The 27,327-nt window shown below is 40.0% G+C and overlaps 1 protein-coding gene across 3 annotated transcripts in view; it reads left to right on the top strand.

Annotated features, from left to right (window-relative positions):
* The window catches only part of jmjd1cb (jumonji domain containing 1Cb), a 132,012-nt gene extending 124,131 nt beyond the window's left edge, over positions 1-7,881 (top strand). For all 3 annotated transcript variants that reach the window (XM_044336859.1, XM_044336858.1, XM_044336860.1), the window contains 9 exons: positions 82-429; positions 537-705; positions 810-900; positions 1,083-1,213; positions 1,945-2,067; positions 2,282-2,421; positions 2,546-2,722; positions 3,602-3,733; positions 6,075-7,881. In XM_044336859.1, coding sequence (XP_044192794.1) covers positions 82-429; positions 537-705; positions 810-900; positions 1,083-1,213; positions 1,945-2,067; positions 2,282-2,421; positions 2,546-2,722; positions 3,602-3,733; positions 6,075-6,167 — 1,404 coding nt within the window. In that variant the 3' untranslated portion in view covers positions 6,168-7,881. The remainder of the gene's footprint in view (positions 1-81; positions 430-536; positions 706-809; positions 901-1,082; positions 1,214-1,944; positions 2,068-2,281; positions 2,422-2,545; positions 2,723-3,601; positions 3,734-6,074) is intronic.
* Positions 7,882-27,327: the final 19,446 nt, after the last annotated feature.

Genomic DNA, 27,327 nt, shown 5'->3' with positions numbered 1-27,327 from the left:
GATACAAACATGTTTCTGTCAAGAGAAAGAAATCAGGTTTATATTGTAGTCTGAAATATTGTTTTCCTCCTCTTTCTACAGACGGGAAAAGGTGGTCGGACCATGCCCAATATCCTCGATGACATCATTGCTTCAGTTGTTGAGAATAAAATCCCTGCTAGCCGCCAGAGTATCACCACCAAGCTGTCAATCAAGCAAGAGCCGGTCACCCTGGGCAACAACAACAACCCTGCTCCTGCTGTTACTGAGGACGCCAAACCAGACAGGAAGAAGTCAGCGCCTGTTACTACAGTGGTGCCAGAGGAATCAACCAATCAGTATCCAGATATTCCCCACTGCTGGTTAAACAACAGACAGTTGTTGTGGCTCAAAGACCACCGCAACCAGAACAATTGGAAGCTGTTCAGAGAGTGCTGGAAACAGGGACAGGTATACATCATTCTTACTACAACACAATAGTAATACTAGTAGCACCAGATAATAGTTGCAGAATCACTATTGATTCCATCTGATTCCATTGGTTTTGTGTTGTGTAGCCTGTGTTGGTGTCAGGGATCCATAAGCGACTGAACGCCAGTCTGTGGAAGGCTGACTCCTTCAACCAGGAGTTTGCAGACCATCAAGGAGACCTCCTCAACTGTAAAGACCAGGTGGTCTCCAACTCTGGGATCAAGGAGTTCTGGGATGGATTTGAGGACATCACCAGTGAGTTCATCTACACTTGGATTACTGTTCTTGTTGGTTGATTAGAGAAAACATTGATCAACAATTGTTGATTCAGTCTAACTCAAGTCTTCTCACCTTTTCAGAGCGGCCCAAGTCCAAGGATGGGGAGCCTATGGTGTACAGACTGAAGGACTGGCCGTCTGGAGAGGAGTTCATGGCCCTCATGCCTTCAAGGTACACATACACACACTTAACTGTACCTCTGCTTCACTCTGTTACCTTTGTACCTTTGGATCTCAAGCTTTACAACCCACAATATATATGCAAACCTCTAACTTGCTAAAAATGCTGATGTATTACAAATGCATTACATGAGCAAAATAAGATGCATAAAAATACTAAATGCTTTTTTGCAGATATGATGACTTGATGAAGAACCTGCCCCTGCCAGAGTACTCTGATCCAGAGGGCAACCTCAACTTGGCCTCCCACCTGCCATCTTTCTTCGTCAGGCCAGATTTGGGGCCAAGACTCTGCTGTGCCTATGGTAGGAGAGAATTAATACCAGTAGAAATTTAATTTCACCTAGTAACATTCCTCATCTCAGCCACAAAAACAACAGTAGCCTGCTATTTGAAGGGAATGCTACTGATTGTACACATACAGATCAGTGTAGTGCTCATGGATAGTGTTACTCAGCCTGTGGAAACACGTGTATTATGTCTTTTGTGGCTCTGGAGAAGCTTTGTCAAGTCTGAGTAAATAGACCTGATGATGTCACAGTGAGTCATCAGGGTTGTCTTGGATTGGAGTGGGAGACCACAACATTTCTATTGAGTTGCATCATGGGAAATGCAGTATTCAGTATTTCTGAAGCCTGACTCATATAAGTTAGCATATTTCAGCTTCTACTGCTTCCATTTTGAGCATGCAAGTCCTCAAAATTTATTTAAGTGCAATACTAAATGGGTGGAATACCCCTTTAATGCTTTGTATATTAAAGATCTACTAATGAAGAGTGAAGAGATAAAAGATGTGATAGCCTCAGAGCTTAAGGAACCGACATGGAACATGATTTGATAGTTGCCTGATCCCCAAAGACTGAGGTTAATACCAGGTGTATGTTCTTACTACCTTTTACTACTGTTGCATTATGCAGATCCTCTTAATGTGGCAGTGAATACTTCTTTCATCCACATGTTTCCAGTTAAAAAATTGTATCCAGATAGAATCCCAGCAGTTCTCCTCCTGATGAATCAGTTGCTTGTCTTCCTGTAGGTGTGGCTGCATCTCAGGACCAGGACTTTGGCACTGCCAACCTCCATGTGGAGGTCTCAGACGTGGTCTCTGTTCTGGTCTATGTTGGAGTAGCCAAAGGCAATGGAGTCCTGTCCAAAACTGGTAACATAAACAATATACTGTCAAATGTATCCATTTGGTAAAAAGAGTTTAAAACATTGGTAGTTATTAGGTTTTCATTGATGTTTCATATAATTGTAAACTAAATAGTTTAGGATTTTAGACAGTGTGACTGAAAAAAAATCAATCCATTATTGAAATAATGAAAATAATCATGAATTGCAGCCCTAGAAACATAACGTGTGTGTGTGTGCAGGAGTGTTGAAGCGTCTGGAGGAGGAGGATCTAGATGAGGGGGTTCGGAGGAGGCTGAAGGACTCCACTGAGACACCGGGGGCGCTGTGGCACATCTACCTCAACAGAGACATGGACAAAGTCAGAGAGTTCCTGCACAAGGTCAGCACACTGACAGAGATTCAAGAGCTGCACAGTGAGAATGTAGTGAATTTCAGTACACAGTGTTGATCCCACTAACCACTGCCTCTCTGCTCCACCCTCTCCTCACCAATCTCCACCTCAGCTCTGTAAGGAGCAGGGATTGGACATGTCACTGGACCAGGACCCAATCAGAGAGCAAGGCTGGTACCTAAGCAGGAAGCAGCGGCAACGGCTGCTGGATGAGCACGGGGTTCAGGGCTGGACCATAGTTCAATTCCTGGGAGACTCTGTCCTTATACCAGCAGGGGCCATGCACCAGGTATATAGTTCACACACCACACTACCTTTAGCAGTAAAGAGATGTGTAGAAAACACTGTGGTAGCAAGCTTCTCATATTCAGAAGGCACTGAAAATCACTTTCACTGGCTAAAATTGACAGATTTTATCAGCTGTAACCAGCTTTAGCAGAAGTGGTCATTTCACCACAGGCCAATATGACATTTTTGTCTGCTGTCTGGGTAATGAGCTGTGTGCAGCAGGAAGTGTATTCAGCCAAAGATTGTTTGTGAGTGAAATGACACATCACTCTGTAACAGCACTGAATGACCTTGAGTGTTGTTGTATTTCAAAAAGGCCGACAGAGAGGTGAGTCATCTCGACTGAAACAATCTAACCAATCACATCTTGTCAGAATCTCCGAGTGCAACTTTCAATAAAATCATATCAATAATTAAATCTTTCCAACTCAATAGTTTATAGCTGTTACATTGTTAGAGTATCTCAGTGTGTCAGATACATATTTAATCAGTATTTCATAGCTGCTGCTGCTCATCTTATTTTCAGCTTGGAACCACAGGTGGTGAACATGAATGAGGCTGCCACTAACTGCTGTGTTTGTGCCTTCTCACACAGCAGATTTCAACTGAATCTTTTCAGTTTTTTTATTTACAAATGTTCAAAATGAAACCATAATAGACTCTAAATGATTCAGATTTGATCAAATGCTATCAAATCCTAATCTATTTATTGTTTCCAATATGTGTAAATGAAATATATTTGATAAGCTGAATAGTTTGCTTTGTAAACTGATTTTATTTTCCCCAACCTCCCAATGCTGTAATTCCTGTTTTTATATCTTTCCTAAATACTAGATACAAGATGTTGATTGACATGTTTGTCTTCCATCCTGTCTGTCAGGTCCAGAACCTCCACAGCTGCGTTCAGGTCATCAATGACTTTGTGTCTCCTGAGCACGTGGCCAACTCCTTCCACCTGACCCAGGAGCTCCGGCCCAACAAAGAGGAGGTCAACTATGAGGATAAACTACAGGTACAGCAACACTAAACCTTCTTATGTGAATGAAGCTTTTCTCTTAGGATTTTTTAATGAGATGATATGTATTTAATTAAGCAGCCAAGATTCCCGCTCACATTGACATTCTAAGTGTTATTGTGGCACTCAACAATGTGAACGGCTCATCTGTCATCTGTCACTGATTAGGAGTCAGTCTCTCTCCTTCCTCTCTCCAGTCTCTCTCACTGCCGCAGCCTGCCTTCCTCTTTTCTTTACACAACTGTGTGTGTGTGTGTGTGTGTGTGTGTGTGTGTGTGTGTGTGTGTGTGTGTGTGTGTGTGTGTGTGTGTGTGGTCTGTCATAGGCTACTTTTGGGATTACATTTCAGACTAAAGACCAGTTAATTAGGGAAAGCTGATTTTTGGGTCAGTGGTTAGGTTAAAGTTAGGGTTAGGTTAAGTATCCAAGGAAATTAAGTAAGTCTATGTATTGTCCCCAAAAGTGACCATGATCTGATATGTGTGTGTGGGCGTAAAGCAGAATAGCAGAGTGAGTCATCATTCAGTGATGTTCTCTGGACATTGAGTCCTTCTGCTCTGAATACACTCCACACACTCATCCTCCCTTAGAGAGGATTGTAAATGTGGTGTGACTCACCATCCATCCTTTGTGTGTTTGTGTGTTTGCGTGTGTGTGTGTGTTCTAGCAGGCTGCTGGGTAAGAAAAACTAGAGCTGAGCTCTGATTGGTTGTGCTCACCCAGTCATTGAGCAGCTGATCAGTGGAGAACAGTTCAGTCAAGGCACAGCAGTACAGATGGACATGCTTTTACCTCAGAGCTGTCCATCTGCATGCGCACAAATCAAAAGCCTTTATTATCACAGCTAGTGTACATACAAGAGACAGACCACGTTCTGCTAATACAAATGTAGTAATGTCATCAGCCAGATTCTACTCAGTGCTTCTAATTCTTGTCATATTTATAACGAGAAAGTTAAAAAAAATCTTTCATTTCTTCAGTTCAGACTGACTTTATATCCCTTTCAATGCCTTCAGCAGAAAAAGATAAGCTTTGAATCCAGGCAGAATCAAAAAGAATGTTTGAGGGGTTTTGTTTTTTTTTGGGCGGCGCGGCAAATTTTGCACTGGCTCTTGACAGCCAACCAGACTGTTACTACACGGCCTCTGTCTCGACGGCCCACCACTCTGCCTGAGTGATGCAGTGCTGCAGAGATGTTTGTTCTCTGCAGAGGAGCTCTGATGCTCTCTGAGCAGGCTGCTGCTTCTCCAGAAGTCCTTACTTGTTACAGTGAAGGAACACACTGTGTCCTATTTTAAGTTTGAACACTATAGTGAATGTTTTCTATTTTCACTGGATCTGTTCCTCAACATGCCTCCATCTCAGACACCTACAGAAAGTTTCCTGGACTTGATGTCTTTTCTCTGTGTACAGTGCACTGTGGGAGTGAATAAAGACAGGTTGTCTGTGCCTTTCTAAATGATGTTAACTCATCTGTATTTAGCGTAGGTTTACTCAAAAGTCCTTGACACATCTAAAGACTGATTACATAAAAGCAGACAGCTTATCTCAGTTTAGATATTTAGAAAATATCAAAACTGACTCGTTTTGCTCATTTCAATAGATTTTCACGTAATATTATAGTCATTGCAAATGTAAATGAATCAATTTCAAATCAAGTTTATAACCCAAAAATGTTGAATTGAAAGGCTGATGTGTTGATACATGTGCTCTACCTGCAGCTCCTCTGATGATGTCATTGACAGGCTGCTCTGTAGGTCAGAGTGTAAACAGTGAATCTAATTAGCAGCAGTCAGTGTGGATCAAAGTTGACCTCAGGCTCCACTTCACATCCTGTCCTGCTAAAGAACAGGATCCTTCTGTAGTAAAAGGAGATAAACACTAAAACACTGTTTAAAATGGCCATGTAGGTTTATCCCTCATTCCATGTTGTTGTGTATTTATTTCTACATATAGTTTAGTTTTACTGTCAGTCCCTCAGAGCACAAGAGCAAGGGCTTCCTTTTAGTTACTGTTTTATACCAGCGCTAAACAATCACACAGGGAGAAAATAAAAAGATATACTATGTGTAAAAATGTTTGATATAAGCACTGTAAAGTACTTAAAGATACTGTAAAACAATATAAAAGGTGGTTTAGTACTAATTCTGAGTGTAAAACATACAGGGCATTGTTCAGTATGACATGTTTTACATCACAGCATGTCTGTAACTGAATAAATGGCACAATAATATGATGCAAAGTAGGACGTTTAAGTTGAATTCACAGGCTGCAAAGTCTGGTGTGTGTGTGTGTGTGTGTAGTAAAGTTTCTAAAAAGTAACACTTGTCCTCCTCAGGTGAAGAACATCTTATACCACTGTGTGAAGGAGGCGGTGAGCTCCCTGAAGAGGAGCGGCGCTGAAGAAGACGACGAGGAAGAGAACTCATGACAGCCCCTCCATCTCGTCCACACCGTCCAGAGAGGGACACAACTCCCATCAGCACCCCGCCCTCGCCTCACCCCGCTCCTCACTACTGCGTCACGTGACCGGAGGTGGTCGGGTCAGAGCTGCTAACGTGACCCAGAGGACCTCACGGTGTGAACCGATCGCATCACACATCCAGGTGGCCAGCAAGAGAAACGGCCAACTTCATCATCACCCCAAACCTTCAGTGCCAAGAGGAGACGAACGAGCAGGAGGGCCGACCGGACTGACGGAGACTAAAGCTCCACTCACAGAAGACAGGGGAATTGTGAGAAAGAGAGGGCAGTGTGTTGGTTGTTAAAGCCACTAACTGACTGCTTTAGTGTGACTGCTGAGATCAAGTTGACTGTCCTGTAAGCAGAAGTGCAAAGGTTTGATGATAAAGACACTGAGCTCCCCCCCGCTGCTCTCACTCCCACCTGCTGTGGATTTAAAAGGCCAAGCAGGTTCAATCCCCGTCTGTAGCAGCAGCTCACACATGTCTTGGACGGAAGATTTTGCTGATCACGACCGCATCACCAGCAGCAAGCAGCATCAGGATCAAAACTGTCATCTCTGATGTTTAAAAAAAAAAAATCCAGAAAAAAAAAAAAAGATATGAGGGGGAAAATGCAAAACAGAAATCTCAGATGTTTCAGTCAGCAGGCAGTGAGTTCTGCTGCTCCCTCGTTTGTTCCTTCTGTAATTTGTCTGTTCTCGTCCTTCTTTTCTAGTTCTGTCTATTGCTGTTTTGTTCTTCATTTTCTTTTTCATACGAACGAATTGTTTTATTTCCTCTGTGAAGATGTATTTATTTTATAGCTCTATGAAAATGAGATGTTATTGAGACAAAAAAAAAGCATTAATGTAAATGTGACTTGTACAGTTTTTTTTTCTTTTTTTTTTTTGCTATGTGGTTTCAGTTGTAATACGGCTCTACTGTGATGGAGGACACACACATGCACATGCGCACACACAGACACACACACACACACACAAGTTTATGCAGCTATCCTTGTTAGGACATTGCATTGACTTCATTCATTGTGGACAGCCTAACCCTAACCCTAACCAGGACCTCAGAACTGACGTTTTGCCTCATTAGGACCAGGCTTTGGTCCCTATAAGGACTACTGGTCCCAACAAGGTCAGTCACCGGAAAAGGTCCCAATGAGGTAACAAAGACATGCGCGCATATTCACACACACACACACACACACACCAGCTAATGCCTGTAACTTTGGGAAATGTTGAGCTACAGTCCTCATGCCATAAATACATTTTTTGAAGATGAACTGCCAAACTATTGTAAAGACTGTATTTTGTATTGTATAAGACTGTAAAGTTGTATTATGTAAAGAAAAAACAAAATGGCTTATACACTTCAGCATTTTATGACAAAAAGTATTCGCTGTAAAATTGAGACATTTACAAAAAAGATGTAATTTATTTAAGAAAAGAATTAATTGTCTTGTTCTTTGTTTTGTTAAGATTTACTATGGTGACCTTTTGAAGTTAAAAGATAAAATAATGAAAAACTTAACTATAATGTGTAAATATATACATATATACATTCACTGAGGTATTTTTTTAAAACATGGCTTGCTTCAATTTCAAATTTTAAAGTGCAAGTGTTACATGCTTTGTACATTGAAGTTCAAAAGGGTTTTACATTTTCCATTAAAATGGATTTATCAGAGGTTTGATGTTGTGTTTTTGATTCCCTATGGCTGTGGAAGTCCTGGAGTATGGAGAGGAAGACACTGTAAATTTAAGCAATTTGATGAGGTGACAAATAGTTTGAACATGAGCCAACAAATTCTAGATGACAAACAAACTGAAAAGTCTTCTTTACAGCTTGTGAATGCAGAAAAGTGCAAAGGTGAAAAGAATGAAGTTAATGGAAATCCATAAATATATTTTCTTTTAAAGCTTAAGCCCCCACTGTATTAATAAAGGAGACAAAAGGAAAGTTTTGTGCATTATAAAAATAAATTCTCCAAAAGGAAGTCATTTCTGATGAGCCATAATGAAGTAGTGAATTGCAGAGATTGTGTTTATTACATCAGGGTAACTGGATTATTGATACATGATTGGGTCATTTTGGGGAAACACATTCACCATCAAACTGAGTAACAGTCTTTTATTGCAGTGTGTTATATTTGCTAACATGCGTTTCTCAATATTTAGTTCACTTCCTCAAAACTCTCTAGTCAGTGTGAACTAAACTGTGGATCACTTTTCATTGCTTTGACACAAAATTCATTCATGACCTCATCTTTCAAAATTCTCTCAAACTCAACCACCACCAAACTGTATTTACAATCCGGTTTACACATATTTACATACTATTTTAAAAAGAAAATGATGCTACATTCTGCTACATTTACATCTAAAAACCTCAACCTCACAGAGGAATTCTTCATTACTGGAATTACTTCAGTTTAAGGAAACAAAGCCAACTAAAAGTGAACTGTGTGTTTTTTAAAAAAAAAAAAAAAAAAAAAACAGTTCTCCAACAAATGGTTACGGTCTCAGTTCGCCATCCTCAGGCTTTAGATTGAAACTGCACCTACATGCAGCACTCAGACTTCACCAGCAGAGGGAGCTGCAGAACAATCCAGAAACCCTCGGTGTGGAAAGATGATGGTTTAATGTTTGGGATGAGGTTTCACCTACAAGTAACAGAATTAAATTACAACATTTAAATGAATAAATACCATTGTCTTTGAGTCCTAATGTCCTGTACTTTTAACATAAGAGCTCATAAATAAATAAAAACATTAGATGTGTATCTGGAAGTTCTGTTGCAATACTGTAGAAAATGAACCATTTCTAAAATCAGGCTTCATCAAATATTGTATACTCCACTTATACTTACTTACATTACGTGGTGTTTGTGGAAATTAATATATGTAAAACAAATACAAATCCAATTTTCATACTTTAAAAGTGAGCCATAAGAGTTATAAACAAAACTAGGAATAAGCTAATCAACAGCTCAGTGCAGAAAGCTGGAATTCCAATCAGCAAAGAGGGAAAGAAGAGATGTGATATTCTTACATTTGATTCTGTTCCACATAGTCTACTGTGGGAAGCATTATAGTACTTCAAAGTAACAGATAAAGTCAAAGGGCAAGTGAGGGAATATTTTCAGGACATTCAGATATGTTTCACAGCTGCAGTTTACTACAGAGTTGCAGCGGTTGGAGATATGTGGCATCATGGGGGAGAGAGGCTTCACAGAGGGCAGCGCTTACTGCCCATAAAGGTCCACAGGGATGAAAAGACAACCATAACTACCATGTACCAAATGGCTGTTGGATAAGTTGAACACAACTTACGGTGGTCTTTCCAACAGTGTTAGAGAGGCCATTTAAAGTCTAGGTAGGTGGTATGATGCATCTCTTCTTGGTGATAAGGAGCAGATCCAGGGGTTGAGACAGCAAGCAAGCAGGCCTTCCAGTCAGGCTCAAACTGTGCTATCTGCAGTTTGGTCTGATTCCACAACTGCTGTGGCCCTGACAATGTGATGTACCTACCAACACCACAATCTGTCACCAACCTTAACTAAACTGCTTTTGTTGCCTTCACCTAATCACAGGATGTGAACCTCGGTCTTTGGTGTTTGTGTCCTGCATTTTGTACACCTGCCCTCCAGCCTGACCTTCCCCCTAAGACTGCTGTGCTGCTTTGTTCATTCTAACAAATGTTGCCTGTGAATGTAATCAAGGTAGCGATTGCATTTGCAAATTCAACATAATTGTGAAAACAATTAAGTACAATATAAACTTCTAGGAGACTGAGTTTAATCATTCCTCCTGTTCATACTGACCATTAGAAGATCCCTTCATAATGCACTTACAACAACTATATGTATCTGAGTTGTTGCTATTATCAACATGAATATTGAAATCACTCGATATGATAATACTGTCAAAATCAATTGTGATTTTAGAACAGCTCACCAAATTCTTCCAGAAAACTGTGTCTCAGTTTAGGAGGATGATAGACAGTAAGAAGTACAACAAGAGATACAGATTCAATAACTAGACCTAAATATTCAAAACTGCCAAATGACATACAACAGGAAACAGGAAACAGGAAACAGTATAACTATCTTCAGTTTGGTCTTGGATTCTAAGTAAGTTCACTTTGTTGCTGGTACAAACTGTTTCCATCAGTTCAGTTCAAAACTAAGAGTAACAGCTCAGTAGAACCTGCAAAGCATATTACACCATGCTCCTTTCTGTGGGTTTATTTTATTCTATTTATTTTTGACTAATTGTTTGTGTAATTACTTTTAGACTGAAATAAATTCTCATCAGGTAACACTGACTATGGGTAACAATCATTAAACGTTTATTCTTCAAACTCTCCCTGCCTGCAGTTACACCTGAAATGTTTGATTTGCTTAAATGGCTTTTTGGTGATTTGATTCATTGCAAACTTGTGTAAAACTTTGCACCACTGAAGAAAAACATAAACTAAAGATGCAGATCCTGCATTATTATCTAAGCTTGTAGCAGTGTCATATAGAGGGACCATGTTTCAAAATAAAGTTTTATCTCTCTCCCCTCATTTCCTGCCATCTACTGTCACTATAATAAAGGCTTAAAATGTGGTATTTAGTTTGTGTTACTGTGTGGTAATATATTATTTGTCATGTATGGATATTTTCATATAAATAATGAGGTTGTCATTAAATGTACTCTGGAGTTTTGCAGGATGGTTTAGTATCAGCGGTGTGTGTGCTTTGGTCAGTCTTCATCACTATTCATTCATCATCGCCCTCGTCTGGTGCAAACAAAAACTGCCTGGAGGATGTGGACTGATCATTACAGACTTGATTTATCTCAATTTACTCATTTCTAAACCACAGAAGATGATTTATTTTACTTTCTCTAAAGCTTTTCTTGGATTAAACGGAGGGAGAATGAGAGTTTAGCTCAGCCCTGTGCAGGCACTGATGAACACTTTGCGTGTGTTTCTGCCTGATTTCATGTTTTCTCTGCTGTGACGTGTTGCTTTGAAAAACTGGAGGTCACATTTGTGCTGTTGAGTGTATGCATGCTTGTGCATTTGTGTGTGTGTGTGTGTGTGTGTGTGTGTGACAGGAGCCATTGCTGACTTGACTAATGCTGGGATCAGCTCCCATTCATACTTCCAAAGCTGAACTGGAAACACACATATTATCCTGCTCTCCATTATATAAGCTGAAACTGTGCCTCCTGGCACTGTGTGTATGTGTGTATGTGTGTGTGTGTGTGTGTGTGTGTACGTGTGTGTGTGACAGGTTAACTGGAGTACACCGAGGCAGAAGTTCACCAGTGAGTTCAGACAGAGGTCACTCTCTCTCCTCTCTTTCACTTATTCTTCCTCTCTCATTTGGTTTTCTCTGTTTCTGTTTCTATCTTACTCTTTCTTTTATTGGACTTTATTTCATTTTCTGCCCTTTCTCTATTATTTATGTTGCTCCCACTTTCTTTTTCTTCTTTCTTTCTTTCTTTCTTTCTTTCCTTCTCTCTTTCTATCATTCTTGACCTTTCTATCTCTCTGTGTTAATAGTTTTTTAACAGGATTCATTATTTGCAGACTACTTGTTTTCAAACCGCAACAACACAGGTGTGTGTGTGAGTGTGTGTGTGTGTGTGTTTGTGAGAGTGTGTGTGTGTGTGTGTGTGCATGTGTGTGTGTGTGTGTGTGTGTGTTTATGTCCTCTTTGCCAAAGTACAGCTAGAGGAAGTGTCTTCAGGGTTCAGCCATAGGTCAGTTGTAATGTAACTCCGCCCACACACACACACACACACACACACACACACACACACTAAGCTGAAGGATTTGCATAGAGACACATACACAAATACTGAACATATAAACATCTATGATTTTTAATATTATTGATGTGGTGTACATTAAAATTCTCTCTGTGTCACACACAAATATGCCCTTTGACATTAGATAATATTTTGAATTTATTTAAATATATTTCATAATATTTCATTTGAAGTTGAAAATATTTCACATAAGTATTTTATATAAAAGATTTCAGTTTTATTGAGTAGTATGTAGTATTACTGTAGTGTATTGATAATGATAGCAGATACTGCTGATATTCAGTATTTCTCATAACAAAACTGTGTGTGTGTGTGTGTGTGTGTGTGTGTGTGTGTGTGTGTGTGTGTGCGTGACTGGTTGCAGCAGTCAGTGTGTCCAAACAGAAGCAGTTGTTCAAAGTGAGACGAGGTGTCATAAATCGTGTGTGTCGACAGCGAGCAGCTTCCTGCTGCTCCTCCCTGTCTGAGCCTGAAGCAGAGAGACAAACAAGTGACATCCAGGACAAGACAGCAGAGAGTCACACACACACCTGGAGACAGGTTCAGACCACACACACTGCCTCAACTTACCATAACTGTGAAGTGGACAAGGGCAGTAACTACTGTAATTATAACCACAGCAATACAACAAGGATGAATTCATGGCCTCAATTCATAGGTAATCCTCTCCAATAGGGGGCAGTGGTGTTCTAAAGGTTACAGAAGCACGCATGTGACTGGAAGGTTGCTGGTTCCATCCCTGGTCAGCATGGAAGTCTGGGTGAAGAAGGTGAAAGTGTAGTGTTTGAGTTCAATTAAGACACTGAGTTTTCTATAATTCTACAGGAGCTAAAAGGGAACAATACAAATGATGAATTTCAATTAATGACTCAGAATGTGCCGGAGCTTTACATGGTTATGTGGTAGAACACATACAGGATGAGAGGCATTTTAAAAGGGTCATAGTATGTTGAGCAAATAATCACATATTTGAAATGTCTTCAATGTATTTCAGGTGTTTTCTTCTGACTCCTGTCCACTCCTGAGGTTTAATTGTGTCCCTTCTGGTAGTTGAAACAGTTTTAAGTAACAGCAGACAGCAGCATAATTCATTTTTGAATTAGTTTTGAAATTGCCTCTCACATCGCTCCTTTACGTGCTCTCAAGAGACATATCAAAAGATGTCTTTTAGTCCCTAGCAGCAGCATGACCCTGTGAATAAATACAGATGGCTACATCAACAACCTAATGCTTCTCTCTCTCCAATATTCTCCAGGAGTCCAGCAGTGCAATCACTGCCTTTAGAGACAAACATCATATTGCAGGACTGGACTAAGTCATGTGCATGTTTCAGGTGACAGGGCCCTTGACAGGCTCCAATACTATTTTACACACAAAAAATAGTCTAATGACAAGCAGATAAAAAAAATAAACAAATAAAATAATAAAATGAAAGATTCTAATAATCGAACATTTTTAAGTTGCATCCAAACTATTAAGCCAGCCTTGAGGGCAGTCCCTAGTCCCTAAGCCTCTGGTCCCCAAAAATATTGAATACTACACTTCCCATAATGCAATTTGCGTCTTTCGTCAGACCCTTTTGCTTGATAAAATCCCACATCTTTTAAATTCCACACTCTCAGTTAGTAACGCAGGCTTTGTGTTATACAGCAGAAAAGGTGGATAGTTTCACATCCAACTGCAGCTGGGAACAGGTGCAGGACATAAAACAGCAAACAAGCACACAACCCTTTATGGGCTCCAGTCATCTCCTTAAGACATTATAGAGCTAATGCATAGGTTGTTATTTTGTATCATGTGATCTATTAATTGTAGGTGGAGCTGTCATTAGTTGTCTGTATATATTGTGTATAGCCTGCTGTTTGCCTGTGACTGTGAGTCGAAAAGTTGCATTGATAAAACTTTTGGGAGCTTGCAAATTTCAGTGTGTTTACAACCTCTTGTTTTATAAATGTGTAGTCTACAGGCCCAGAGATAACCCCGACCCTATAACATCCTATGACATCATCATGGTTATTTTCTCAGACTTGACAAAGCTCCAGATCCACAGAAGACACTTTAAATGTTCTCACAGGCTGAGTACTACTCCTCCTCACTACTATTGACTTTGACATGTAAAATCAGTGGACTGGCCCTTTAATGATTTCAGCAAAACTCAACTCTTGTATGTTGCTTTAAAACAACAGTTTAAAGTAGAGTTCAACATCAGACAGATGCACAGTCCTCCCGCCCTGATTCCAGCATCACATCGTTGTGTGTGGAGGTCGAAGCCTCCTGCTGTGTCTTCACCAACGTGAACTCGCACACGGCTTGCTAACAACAGCTGGCTGTGTGTGTGTGTGTGTGTGTGTGTGTGTGTGTGTGTGTGTGTATGTGTGTGTGTGTGTGTGTGTGTGTGTGTGTGTGTGTGCCAGCAGCATACCTCCATTTGGCTGACTGAGGTTTGCTCCCTGTAAAAGTGAACCACAGGTGCTTGTCTCTCACACTCCAACAGACAAACCAGCTCTTCAAGACTGATTTCTGACCTCAGCCTGACATTCCTGCTGCCTTCAGTTTATTCCACATATTTTAACATTTCAACACAGAGCAAGAATGTAATTACATACCTGGATTAGTTAGACGCTGAAACAGAAAAGTGTGCACCTATAGCTATGAGGAAGGACATATTCATTCATATTTCAATAGGGCTGAGCTTAAAATGCAACATGTTTTTCACATCTCAACCTTATCAGCTACTGAGCAGTTTTACCTTCAATGAACTGTGTTGACAGAAAATTAAACATAAGAACAAAAAATGAGCATGAACAGATGTTGTGCAAAAAAAAAAAAAAAAAAGGAAATTTGGCATCTTCTTCCTTCTAAAAGGCTGCTGTTCATCCGCTGACTCTCAGGGCTCAGAGGCTGGAGGCCAAAGCACATGAACACATGTCACGTTTCCACAATGTGTATCAGCTATTGTACACAGTGGAGAGTCAAAGTCCTGACATCTCATCCGGGCTCTACTGCAACTCACTGCAATCTAAAGAGGTTGAAAGTTTTTAGCTGTTTGACTGCAGCTGCTGCAGTCCACTCACAGACCTGCTGCTCTGTTTATTCTACTTCTTATACATCCTGTTCATCTTTTTACTCTTCAGACTATTCCAATCCTTCTCCTGAATCCTCATGTCTGGACTTGGGACCCTGTGAGTGGCTCTGTCTGCATATTGAGTGTTATATATACAGTATGTGTTTCCAGTGGTGCGTGGTGCATGAAAGACGCTAGCAGAGCAGAGTCTTTAGTTGGACCATATCTGTAGTGCATTGAAGTCTGCATAGTAGCAGACTCATTGGAAGTCCAGTCCTGCAGACTCTCAGACTGAACCAATCAGAACAGAGCTGGTTAATACTGTCTGATACTCAATTAGGGGACAAGACATGCCTTTGAATAAAGAGCAAAAATAAAAAATAAAAAAGAGAAAAATATACAAAACCATTATAAATATATTACATCCAAAATTCCATCATATGTAAAACATGAACCCAAGAAAAAACAATTATCATAAAGACTACTATATAAATAAATAATACATGAAATAAAAAAATAGAGAGTTATAAATTACTTGCCCAAAATGGCTAAAATGACAAAGCAAGTACAAACTTATAACATAAACACTCATATATCATGTATCAACTATCATCAACTCCTTGCAGAGGAGATCAGAATGTTCATCTGACCCTTTGAACCATATATTTTTTTTAACTTTTAGAAAAAGTGTTTTGTTCCTGTTATAAACACTTACAAGAGTGGTTTAATAAAGTCTAGAATCAAACCCGTAGATGAATGTTTTGAAAGTTGTCAGCAGTAATGTAGTCCTCTATTTTTTTTTCTTTTACAGTTGGGGAAACGGAGCTTGTTCTTTGTAAAAACACGACACACAATTCACACAACCACACACACAAGTAGCGGAACACCTCAGATATTTTGCAAAATGAAACACTTCATTCAAAACTATACAATAATTTATAAAAACCCAATTTTGTCAGCGTATGGCACACACAAGGTTCGTACGATCTGACTCTGTTTGAACCACTTACACACTGCTGTGCTCAATCTAATATACTTTTAACATTTCTGCTTTTCCAATGATATAGTCTGGGTTTCATTTTTTCAGAGATATGTTTAGATATTAGATATTGTTATATGAATACATTGACCAAACACAACACACAAGACCAGTACTGTACACTGATGAAAATATTTATTTCTCTCCACACTGTAAAATCAGTCAATACATCCATGCATGTCCAAGGTTGCATTTTGCACTGAAAATCAGAACAGAACATTTTCTAAATAGAATATAATATAAAAACACAACAAAAACATTTGTAGAGACAAGAAAGAAAGCATGAATTAAAAAAAAAATCCTAAGCATCATCTCTTCACCTAGCTGGATGTGGCCACATCACATCACAGGCTTTGTCCTCCCTCAAGACAGCAAGGGAGGAACCTTCTTGAAGGGCACAGACCCTGCATCAATTTGTTTGCAGGCCTCCTCCATGGCTTGAAGGAGGGGTATCCTGACATAGGGCTGGAGATCATAAACCTTTCACCACTATGCTGAAAAAAAACCTTCTCAGTGGGGTTAAGGAGAGGAGAGTATGGTGGGAGGTGTTGGAGTGAAAATTGTGGATGCTGATGAAATCAGTTTTGGAGTAGATCAGTGGAAAGATGCATTGTCCCAGATGAGTATGTGGACCATGTTGTAAGGACCTAAGTTTCCATGGCGATGGAGGAGCCCATTCTGTGTGAATGCAGCACATATTGTGATGTTACCACCACGTTTCTCCCTCTTCTTCTTACTTCTGTCAGGTTAAACCCAGCCTCACCTATGAAGATAAATTCATGCAAGATTGCATCAGCATCCATTTGCAAAACTCCCTGAAAAAAAGACAACATTGTGTAGTTCAACATATTCATGCCACGGGTCTTTTACTCTCTCAGAATTTCTTTCAAATGGCACTCAGTAGAGTGGTTTCATCTGTATGTGATGTTTTTTAAGGACTGGCCTCAGTGTTGATGAGAGACCTGAGGGACATTACTGAAAACTGTTGAGGATGTTTGTTTGAATTTCTCTGAGATGTGTCACATTATTGGCCATTAGCTCTCTCTAGTTCCTCTGAGAATATGGGGCCCCTTCATCCTTGACATTCTAGATACTCAATCCTATGTAGACCAATCAAAATACATGTAAAATGTCAGAGGACAGTGTACTAGGCATTGTTTCAAACGTGGAATGCAGTGAATGGATACAAATAGGTACTGACGTAGTGCATATAGTAGGCTACATCGTACTGATTTTACTGTAGACAGCAGAGAAAAGTTGTTTTTCACCTGAATTACTTTTGCAACAGTATATCTGCTGAGGTTGGGCTGAGCTCTCTGTCCAGCCTCTCTCAATGTCAACCCATGGTTTATAACAATGTTGCTCAAATCTCCTCTGATAAATTTGATCCTCACCTTCTTTGTCCACGTCCTCCTCCAAGTCTACCCTTACCTACCTTCCTCTCCCTACAGTTCTTCCTCTGCGGGCTCCCCCTCTCATCCTCACTCTCCCTCTTCATCTTACTGCAACTTTGCCTCCCATTTTTGTTGAAGACAGTAACACTCACCTGTTGCCTTTTTATAGTGCTTATGCCTGATTGGTGAGTTTACAATGAAGCACCTAAGTGTCTGTACACTTTTATTCATTTTAGTGTATAAGCAATCATAAGAAACTGTAAGTGTTCTGCTGACATACTTTTGATGTTCTCCACAGGTGGTGTTGAAAAGGAATCAATGAATGTTAAATGGGACGTCTACAAAGTGCTTGTACACAGATTATGTGATAGGTTTATGTGCTACTCAATGTGTTATCTGCATCTGATACCTGCAGATATTTCCAATCAAGGATTTGAAGTCATTTGGATTTGCTGGCTGTGTGTGTAAATGTGTGTGTGTGTGTGTGTGTGTGTGTGGTGGGGGTGGGTGATAGGTAACAGGGGTAATGGGGCAGTGGGTGTTGGATGTTGAGTGGGGGTTAAGGCTATGTAGAGAGGGCTGGGGTAAGATTGGGGTGAGGGTTTAAGTTGAGGGCAGAGGGGAAAGAGAGGAGAGGAGGCGTGTGTGTGTGTGTGTGTGTGTGTGTGTGTGTGTGTGTGTGTGTGTGTGTGTGTGTGTGTGCGTGTGTGTGAGGGTTTAAGTTGAGGGCAGACGAGAGACTGCCTGTGTGTTTCTGTCCTCTGAACGACCCCCTCTACTTCTACGCATGAACACAAGGCTCCCATCTTAGCGTGTGTTTATACGTGTGTGTTTGTGTGTGTGAGAGACAGCAAAGCAGTACAGGTGAGAGCTTATTGTGTGTGACATGAAGCACAGAATACTAATAAAGCTGTGATGCATCCTGTCACACTGGAATGCAGACTTGCATTTTACATGTGTTGTAGTGACAGGCTCATTCAGTCATCAGCTTTATTTGGCACATATGATCACAAGTGGGGTGAACTGTTAAATCATTCGCATAGATTTCTGAAACAAACACATGATGAATGTAAAGAACACATAAGGATGTTGATGGGCTAGAGGCAGCAACATTTCTAACAAGTTTAGGTTTATGAGCAGATGAAGCCTCCTCAGTGTACAGTTTGCAGAGTTTTAGATCTTAAACTTATGAGCTAAAATGGTGGAAAAGCCCCTTCAGACTTTGGAGGAGGTGGTCGGCAGATTTTGTTTAGCTTTGGACAGAGCCAGGCTAGCTGTTTCCACCTGTTTCCAGTCTTTGTGCTAAGCTAAGCTAACTGGCTGCTAGCTGAAGCCTCATACAGTATTTAACTGACAAATAAAAGAGTAGTATTGATCTTCTCATCTAACGCTCCGCTGAAAAGACCATAAATGTGTTTTCAATGATGATGAACTTTTGTTTTAAGGATGAATATAATATAGTCTTCATAACACACAACAGTTTTATCACACTGGTATTGTCTCACTGTCTGAATTTACTAAAAAAAAACAATTACTGTGATAAAATACATGCACAGTGTGAACTAATAAATCCCGTTGATTAAACCATCAGCCAAGTCCCACAGAATCTTCAGCTTTCATCTACATTGTTGGTTTACAGGATTAAAATTCAGCAAAACTACATACACACAAAAATCAATGGCAACGAGAATTAAGAATTAAGAGCCAAAACATACATTATGTTTTTTTTCCAATGTTAAAATTCTACAGAGTTGTAAAATGTTATATTCATATCTAATTAATTATGGAGGGAGTGACAGCTTGTGGTGTTACTGATGTGAGGAGTCTATGTTAGCATGGCTGTGTAGCGGCCGGAATTTAAAAGCAGGAGGCTTGAGGCAGAAGTTAGGTGCAGATCAACCAGGTGTTCAGTTCACTCACACTGAACACAATGACTCATAATACTCCACATAAAATACTGTGGACCACAGGCAGCATGTGCGAGATATATGATATATATATGGACACAACAGGAGAGACCGAGGGCTGTTGACTGTATTAATATTGATACTGGAACTGCAACAGAGCTACAGAAGTGTCACTAATATTAGTATTACAGTAACGCTAAGCGTATCTGTGAACCAGAATGGTCGTATTAGCCACGGCTTGACTTTACACACATTATACACGCTGTAGCGGGCCACGACAGCTTAATGGTCTGAGCAAGTTAGCTGCTGGGTGCTAATCCAAGTTACATAATGTTGCCAATCAAAGGAATTCCTTCAGTTTGATCATTTCTTTTTCACACATGTATCGTTACCTTCGTGGCATGTCTATCAAGTACATTTACATAACGTTACAGCAGCAACACACATACCGGTGAGGATCACGGAGCAGAACAGGCTAACATGCACGGGCGTCACAGCTATTATATAAAAATGACATTAGCACCCACACATTTCTCCGTTCTCTATTTCTCTGTATAGTGTGGTTAGGTTAGGCCATTGTTGCTAACTTCCATTGTTGCTAACTTCGGAGCTAACCCCCTTCACTTTTCCAGCATTTGAGGAAACAACAGACGTGACTGTTCTTGGTCTTGAGAAGCTGCAGCATTTATTTATTGTGTATAGTTATATATAACTGACACACTGTAGTCTGTACATTTACTGCCAGACTGACAGCTTACTAACTAACGACAACTAACGTTAAAAGTAAAGTTAGGCTTTGCTGTCTGCTTCCCGACTCATTTTTAAAAAGATGAGAGAAAGAGAGAGAGTGTAGCATTGGTCGAGCGAGCTAGAGAGTGAATGAAGACAGGGAGCGCTTGTAGCAACAATGCCGGTGAATCAGATCAATAAAATGTTATTTCCTGATTGTTTCACAGTGGTTACGTTCCAGAGGACAAATAAACAGCCCCACACTGAACACCGCACCGCCTGATTTGGTCTGAATACAGCCTACTTACTGTTAACCTTTTCCTCTGCTCCGCTTGCATTCACCATCACTTTTGTGACGCTCACTTTCTCACTTAACCACTCACTCGCTTACACTCTGCACTATTTCTTAAAAGGAGTTACGCTACCTGCAGTTTCCCAGGCAACGACACAGACGTTGACTGGCGTTTCGAGACAGCGTTGCTCAGAGGCTCCCAAACGCTATTGATTTGCAAATGAATGGATATTTGGCGTTGTTTTTGACATTTAAAAAAATATTTTTTGGCCTGGCGGGGGTTCTCATTGACCTGGTGTCCCGCCAGGCCTGTACTATTATAGGGGAAACACTGGCTGTAAGCTTTATTTTTATTATCTTTAAATGTTTTAACTTTAATGATTAGTGATTAATTGTGTCGAATTCGTTTCAATATTTCATGAGACTTTGGGGTTCTATGTGTTGTATTTTAAGTTATTTGCTATTTGAAATGTTATGCTATAGATTTTTAGCCAAAAAAGTAAAAATCAGGGGCCTGTGCCACAAAGCTATTATGATGTTATCCAGCTGACTTGATAGATTTGCTCACACACACTCCTCAAACCTATGCCACTTATGAATTCAAGACTATTGCTTTTCAAGAAAGGTGGCAGATGGTTGTTATATTGATGCCTTTTGTAATGAAATGTTGCCCTAAAATCTATGCGGAGTGTGTCTTGGTAGCAGCGTTATCTGTGTAAAACACCAAGATAGCTGGCTAACAACATAATCTAGCTTTAAGACACATGCCTCAGGTCCTGGAGATTCTTCATAGTAGTAGAAAAAGTGAATTTTGCATAATATGTGACCTTTAAAGTACACCAACAACCCCTACACTAATTAAAACATGGTATCTCCCAGAACCTGCTTCTGTTACCCTTAAAAGGTAGGTGCCAAAATCTACTTGTTGGTTTATTGACTCCAACAGGGTGAGATAAACTGTTTAACTTTATAAATATGAAGTAGTTTAAGATTGTAGATTATTCTGTGGAATTCTGGACAATACTCAGTTTATGCAGTAAACACTGCCAGTACATATCACTCACTCATACACACACACACCCACACAGTCTTCCATAGTCCCACCAACACCTGCAGTGCTGGGCTTGAAGCCATGGAGCAGACTGCCTGTTTCACGCTCCACAACGTTTTACCGGAACAGTCTGCAGGAATCTGACTCCAACTGGCAGCGAGGCCAGGAAGGACAGGTGTGGCAGAGTGTGTGTGGGTGGTTCTGTGTGTATGTCTGTGTGTGTGAGACAGAGGATTTGTAACTGAGAACATGTGCATGTGTTGTAAGGTTTGGAATGAATTTGGTGTGAATGTGTTTGACAGTCAGACAGAGAATGAGGAACAGTGTGGGTGCAGATCATATCTTTGTTGGATGAGATTTTGATCTGAGAGTGCACACTTACTTCAAAGGTTAGATGAAAGATGAGTCAAGTTCATTATAGGTTTGTTGGTCCAGCAGCTTGCAGACATAAGATATCAGATTTACCAGAGTTCCTGCATGGGCGATACATTTGCAGCTAACACTGAGCATCACAACAGAGAATTAAATCATTCATAAAGGTGCTTAATTTATTCTTGTAAACTTAGCTTTGTCAGCTTGTACATTTAAAGCTCCCATGCAGAGTTTTCTTGTAAAGAAAGTTTACATCCAGTGTTTCTCATCAAAACTCATTGTGTGTATCAGGTCTAACAAATTTGCTGAGTGTGTTTCCTTCCTCATGAAACATTTGCAAAGCTTTTTGGAGCATTTTAAGTCATGCATTGTTTACTTCATCACTGCCACTGCAATCGCCACCAACTTTTGATAAGTGGAAGAGCATGCAACCAGCTGCAGGAATGTGTATTGTGTAAGCCGCATGTGCACAATCCAAACCAGACAGGGACCCCTTATTAAAAACTGCTCTACAGCGAAAAAACTCCACAGGATACCTTTAAGGTTGTACTGAAAGCTCATTTGAAAGTTTGTATATCCAGTTGTGTTTGGACATATGGTACATTTTGCTTTCTCCCTCTAAATTCCATCTTGCAAGTTGGTGCATTTGTTTTAATGCCTCCAAGCAAGAGTCCTCCAGCAGTGTACACACAAAGCCAGAAATATGCATACACCATATACAGCATACCGCATATACCGTCCATATCATAAATTCATCAGATTGTCGGCAGTAATATCTCAGAAATGTAATCAATGATTAGTTTGTAGCTCTCATATCTAAACCAACTTTACAAGGTGTGATACAACCAAGGATAAAATGAAAAGAATAATAACAAAACAAAATGTTGACTCTTATGTAAATTAAAAGTATAATAAAATTAAACACAAAAGTAATTAATCAATGTTACCTTAATAAATGTGCCTTTAATTGGCATTTTACAAGCACCTGTTTAAACTCAAAAAAAAAAATAAAAAAATCACACAATCAGTGTAGCTGGTTATCAACCTAAACAAACAATGCATTACTAAAAGATTCTGTCTCTCACCTTATATTTCATCTCCACCTCATCACATCACCCTCAGACCCCCCAAAACATGTGTACACCTGGTCTAAAGAATGTGTGTGGTGTGAACATTCTCACTGCACATGCTGTACTTTAAATGCAGGAAATGGCGTATGCATGGTTTTTGTGCATATGCATGGTTTATGCATTTGGCCCCAGGCTGGGTATCCACTGGTACCTGCAAAAAGTATGTGTAACGGGTAAATAATATTTATGTTAATTCACAGGTACAGGCAACAAAATTTGGGCGCCAGCAGGTGAAATTAGAGACAACAAAAAAATAAAATGAAATATAATAGTGCTTTGTAAAGAAAACAGAGGGTTTGTAAGAGCATCACTTGTTGGACAGTTGAACACCCTCTGAAAGCCCCTCCCCCCACACTTTTCTGACCACAAAATTGGGGGGGTGTGTGCATCAGACAATTTTTGTAACAGTCATGACCACTTCCTGCAGTGATTGGCCAGGTGTGTAGAGGCGAGAAAGAAAGCAGCATTTGAACTTTGAACTTTCAAGTCTGTTTTCACAGAACTACTTCTGTCACTTTTTGTACGAGCAACCAAGTGCAACACCATCAACGTCTTTGAGGAGAGACTCTCTGAAAGTGTGCACCGTTATCTCCATTCAATGATACAGCAGGCTTCATGTCCCATTCAGCCATTCAGAACAGCTTTCAACACTTTGGCCTATAGACATAGTCAGAGCACACATAATACTAATTGTTCATTTCTGCCCAAATCTTTAGGATCTGCTTGTTAACATGAACATATAGCAAGAACAGGAGAACCTACAGGATCTAGAGATATCCTCAGACCATAACTCCAAGTATCCCCCTTTTCCAAACACACGGGGTAATGACACTCTTCCCCCTGTGTTGGTAAACTGAATGGGCCGGACGAGCAACAGGAGGTGTTGATTACAGTGAAGGAGAGGAGAAGAAAGAAGGAGGAGGAGAGGAGGAGGGAGAGCTGACAGTGATGCTTTGTCGCTATGGCCTAGGCAGCGACGCGAGGTGAACTCTGTTTGACCGTGGAGGAGGTGACTCAAGTTCAAATGTTACATAATCTCAATGGGCTCCTGTAGACACACTGCTACACACATTACACCCTAAAACACAATGTAGCTTCTAATCAACCAACATTCACGAGTCTTTTTGCTACCGTGCTGTCAAGAGAAGGGCAACACAAACATGAACTACATTTATTATTTTATACTCATCAGTCAGTTTAGTCGTTTCATTTTTGTTAGTTTGAGTCAAGAATAGCTAAAGACATGTTAGTCTCATTTTCATCAGTGACATTTTAGTATGATCTATGTCATGTGTTCATCTTTATGTCTTCTAAGCATTTTAAGGGTTCAGGTGTCACTATATGTGTTATCTACAGTTGCTATGGTTACGGGCATCATAAGGTTATGGATAAGGGAGTATTCACTTGTTGACAGACACAGGGTGCATGTTACTCAGACTAACTTTCCTCAATGAATCCAGTTGTCATTTCTAAACTGGTATTTTGGACAGAAACACTCGCTCTTCATCATTCCTGCTCACCTATTATTACCACAGCTACCTGTGCTCTCCTCTGAGCAGCTGATCTTCTAGGAGATGGATTCACTCATCTGTTCACAGTCTGAGGCAGATAACATTACACAGTGATGTTCCTTCTGTGCACATATAGAAGGAGATTTAGATGGTTCACTGCCAACATCAAGCCCTCATTTCAAACGACAGCAACTCAAGAGGTAACAGAGTGAAAGTAACATCAATGTAACATCCACATAGAAAGCTCTTGATAATGACCTTTTTATAAATCTCAGCATGCTGCCTACATGTTTTACTAGTATGTCCCAACTATTTTGTTGCAGCTTCTTTGTCTGATTTTCAGTGGGATTGTAGATGAGTTTAGTCTATCAGGGACCTGTCACACGAGATACCACTACTGATAGAGACATATTGTTACTGAATGTATGATACTGCTTATTAATACAATGCAACCAAATCGGTTTCTGAAGAAGAGGTATTTTTGGGCCATGGAGGATATTGTTTTAGAGAGAGAAGCGACAGTGTGTGACAACATTCATGAATTCATTTGATTCATCCATCTTTTGTCTAGTTTTTGTTTGTTGATGAAAGTTATAATACATTTTGTCATAGTTCTCATTTTCAGTGATTACTTTTTATTTCATTTTAGTCTCATTTTAATCAAAAAAAGTCATCAATGAATATTTTTTGAAAATGAAATGATGAAATGAACACTGATACTTATGCAGGATACATACATACAGGATGTTGATTTATCTGCACTATGGAGCACCACCTCCTCTTCCATGGCATCTGAAAGTAAACTGACCAAGAAACTGTGCTGAATAACCGTCAGTGATGATTTCATTGATACCAATTAAAACCCTTGAGGACAAGGACTAAAGATTCCACACTGTATGGTAATATCACACATGTCTGTGTGTTAACTCTATATGGAAAATAATGTATACTTTTACTGAGTGAAATTTTTGTGTTTTTACATTTTTACCCAAAGTTCAGCCTGGAAAGATTAACAAAACTGTCACAGTTCAAGACAATATTTTACAATTTTATTTGCCATTGACACAGTTCATTCATTTGATTACAGTAAGTTCATTTATTAATTATACTTTATTAAAATATTTCCACAAAAAAAGCCATGTGTGACAGAAAGAGAGGGAGTAAGATTTGTGTGTCTCCCTGCACCCTGTGTTATACTGCATGAACTGCTGCTGAACTCTGCATGACTGTGGTCATGAGAAAGACACACACACACACACACACACACACACACACACACACACACACACACACATGCACACACACACACACACACACACACACAGGCATGCGTGTGCATGTTCTGGGGTTCCCTCCCTTGAACATCTGCCTTTTTCATGACCACAGTCATTCAGTGTGTGTGTTTGTGTGTGTGCATCTGTGTGTGTGATTACTATGTACATGTGAAGAAAGTGTTCAGGTGTACAGCAAATGGTAGTTCCTGCACTGCACTGCTGATGCAGAGGCTTTGACCTTTGAGTCACCACACATCATTCATCAGTTTGTTATGTGTCCATTTTTAACAAAAACACAGAAATATAACACGAATTATATAAATAATCATACAAAATAAAAGTGGGGGATTCACACTTGGATTTCAGGACCACTAACAGAGGAGGTGATTGATTATTGATTTGAAAATGCTGGACACAACAAACAACATTTAGCTATTCTTAGGGCCTATGGCACCAGAGAACATCTCCTGGAGTGTCATGGAAAGGATTCATCGTCTGGGAGCATGAATGTATTCACTCAAATGTGCTCAGTGAAAAGAAATGTCAGAAAAGTATTTTTCTTATGCACAATCTTCTTTTGACATGTGTTTCCACTTGCTTGGACAGACACATGGAGAGACTGACTAAGTACTGATTACTGTCTTTAGGCCTCGTCATACCTCACTGAGGGATTTTGAAACTTTTTTTTCTACTTGAGAATTGTTGATCGTTTTGCTGGATATTTAGCCTATCTTAACTAGAAACAGGGGTAAACAGATGCCTGGCACTGTCCAAAGTGAAAAAATACACCTACCAATACCTTTAAAGCTCACTGATTAACATGTTGTATCTTATTTGTTTTAATCCGTACACATTTGTGGTGTTAGGGGAGTTACTGCTAGTACTATTTCTTGACAAAAAACAGTTTATCCATCCGCCCAGTGTCTCTGGTTATATCACAGGTTGACAGGTTTTAGTATTTGCATCCGTACAAGCAAAATGGTATCAAACCTGGCAACCTCACTGTGAGAACGTGACTATGATGCTGTGCACTGTCTCTGTACCGACTGTTATTCAACACTAAGTAGTTCCAGCACGTACTGCAAGACCCCCTAAAACACAACTATGTCCTGACTCCAGCTCTGTACATAACACACAGACATGAGATTGATATCCATCTTCTCATCACAGTCTCATAAAGAGGTTAAATGTGCATATTTCCCAAAATACTGAGCAGCTCTTTTTCATGGTTGGTTTCTTCTGCTACATTCACCGTAGCCCTGGACTGTCTGTATATAATAACACCTGACATGTAAATGCAACCATGTATAATGGGGAGTGAGCACACACACACATACACACGAACACACACACACACACACACACACACACACGTGCACACACACGCATACACAGCAGATTGGAATGTGGACTGGGGCTGTGTGTGTTAAACACTGGGATGATCATCCAGGGGTCACACAGGGGTTTAAGTCTAGAGGTGGCGCCCTGCTGTCTTAACACACAAACACCCACACTTACATACACATACAGTATATGTACATCGTA

The sequence above is a fragment of the Thunnus albacares genome, chromosome 20 (genome assembly GCF_914725855.1).
Source record: "Thunnus albacares chromosome 20, fThuAlb1.1, whole genome shotgun sequence".
NCBI lineage: Eukaryota > Metazoa > Chordata > Actinopteri > Scombriformes > Scombridae > Thunnus > Thunnus albacares.
Note: the sequence above shows the minus strand (reverse complement) of the source record. Positions and strands in the feature narration are given on the sequence as shown.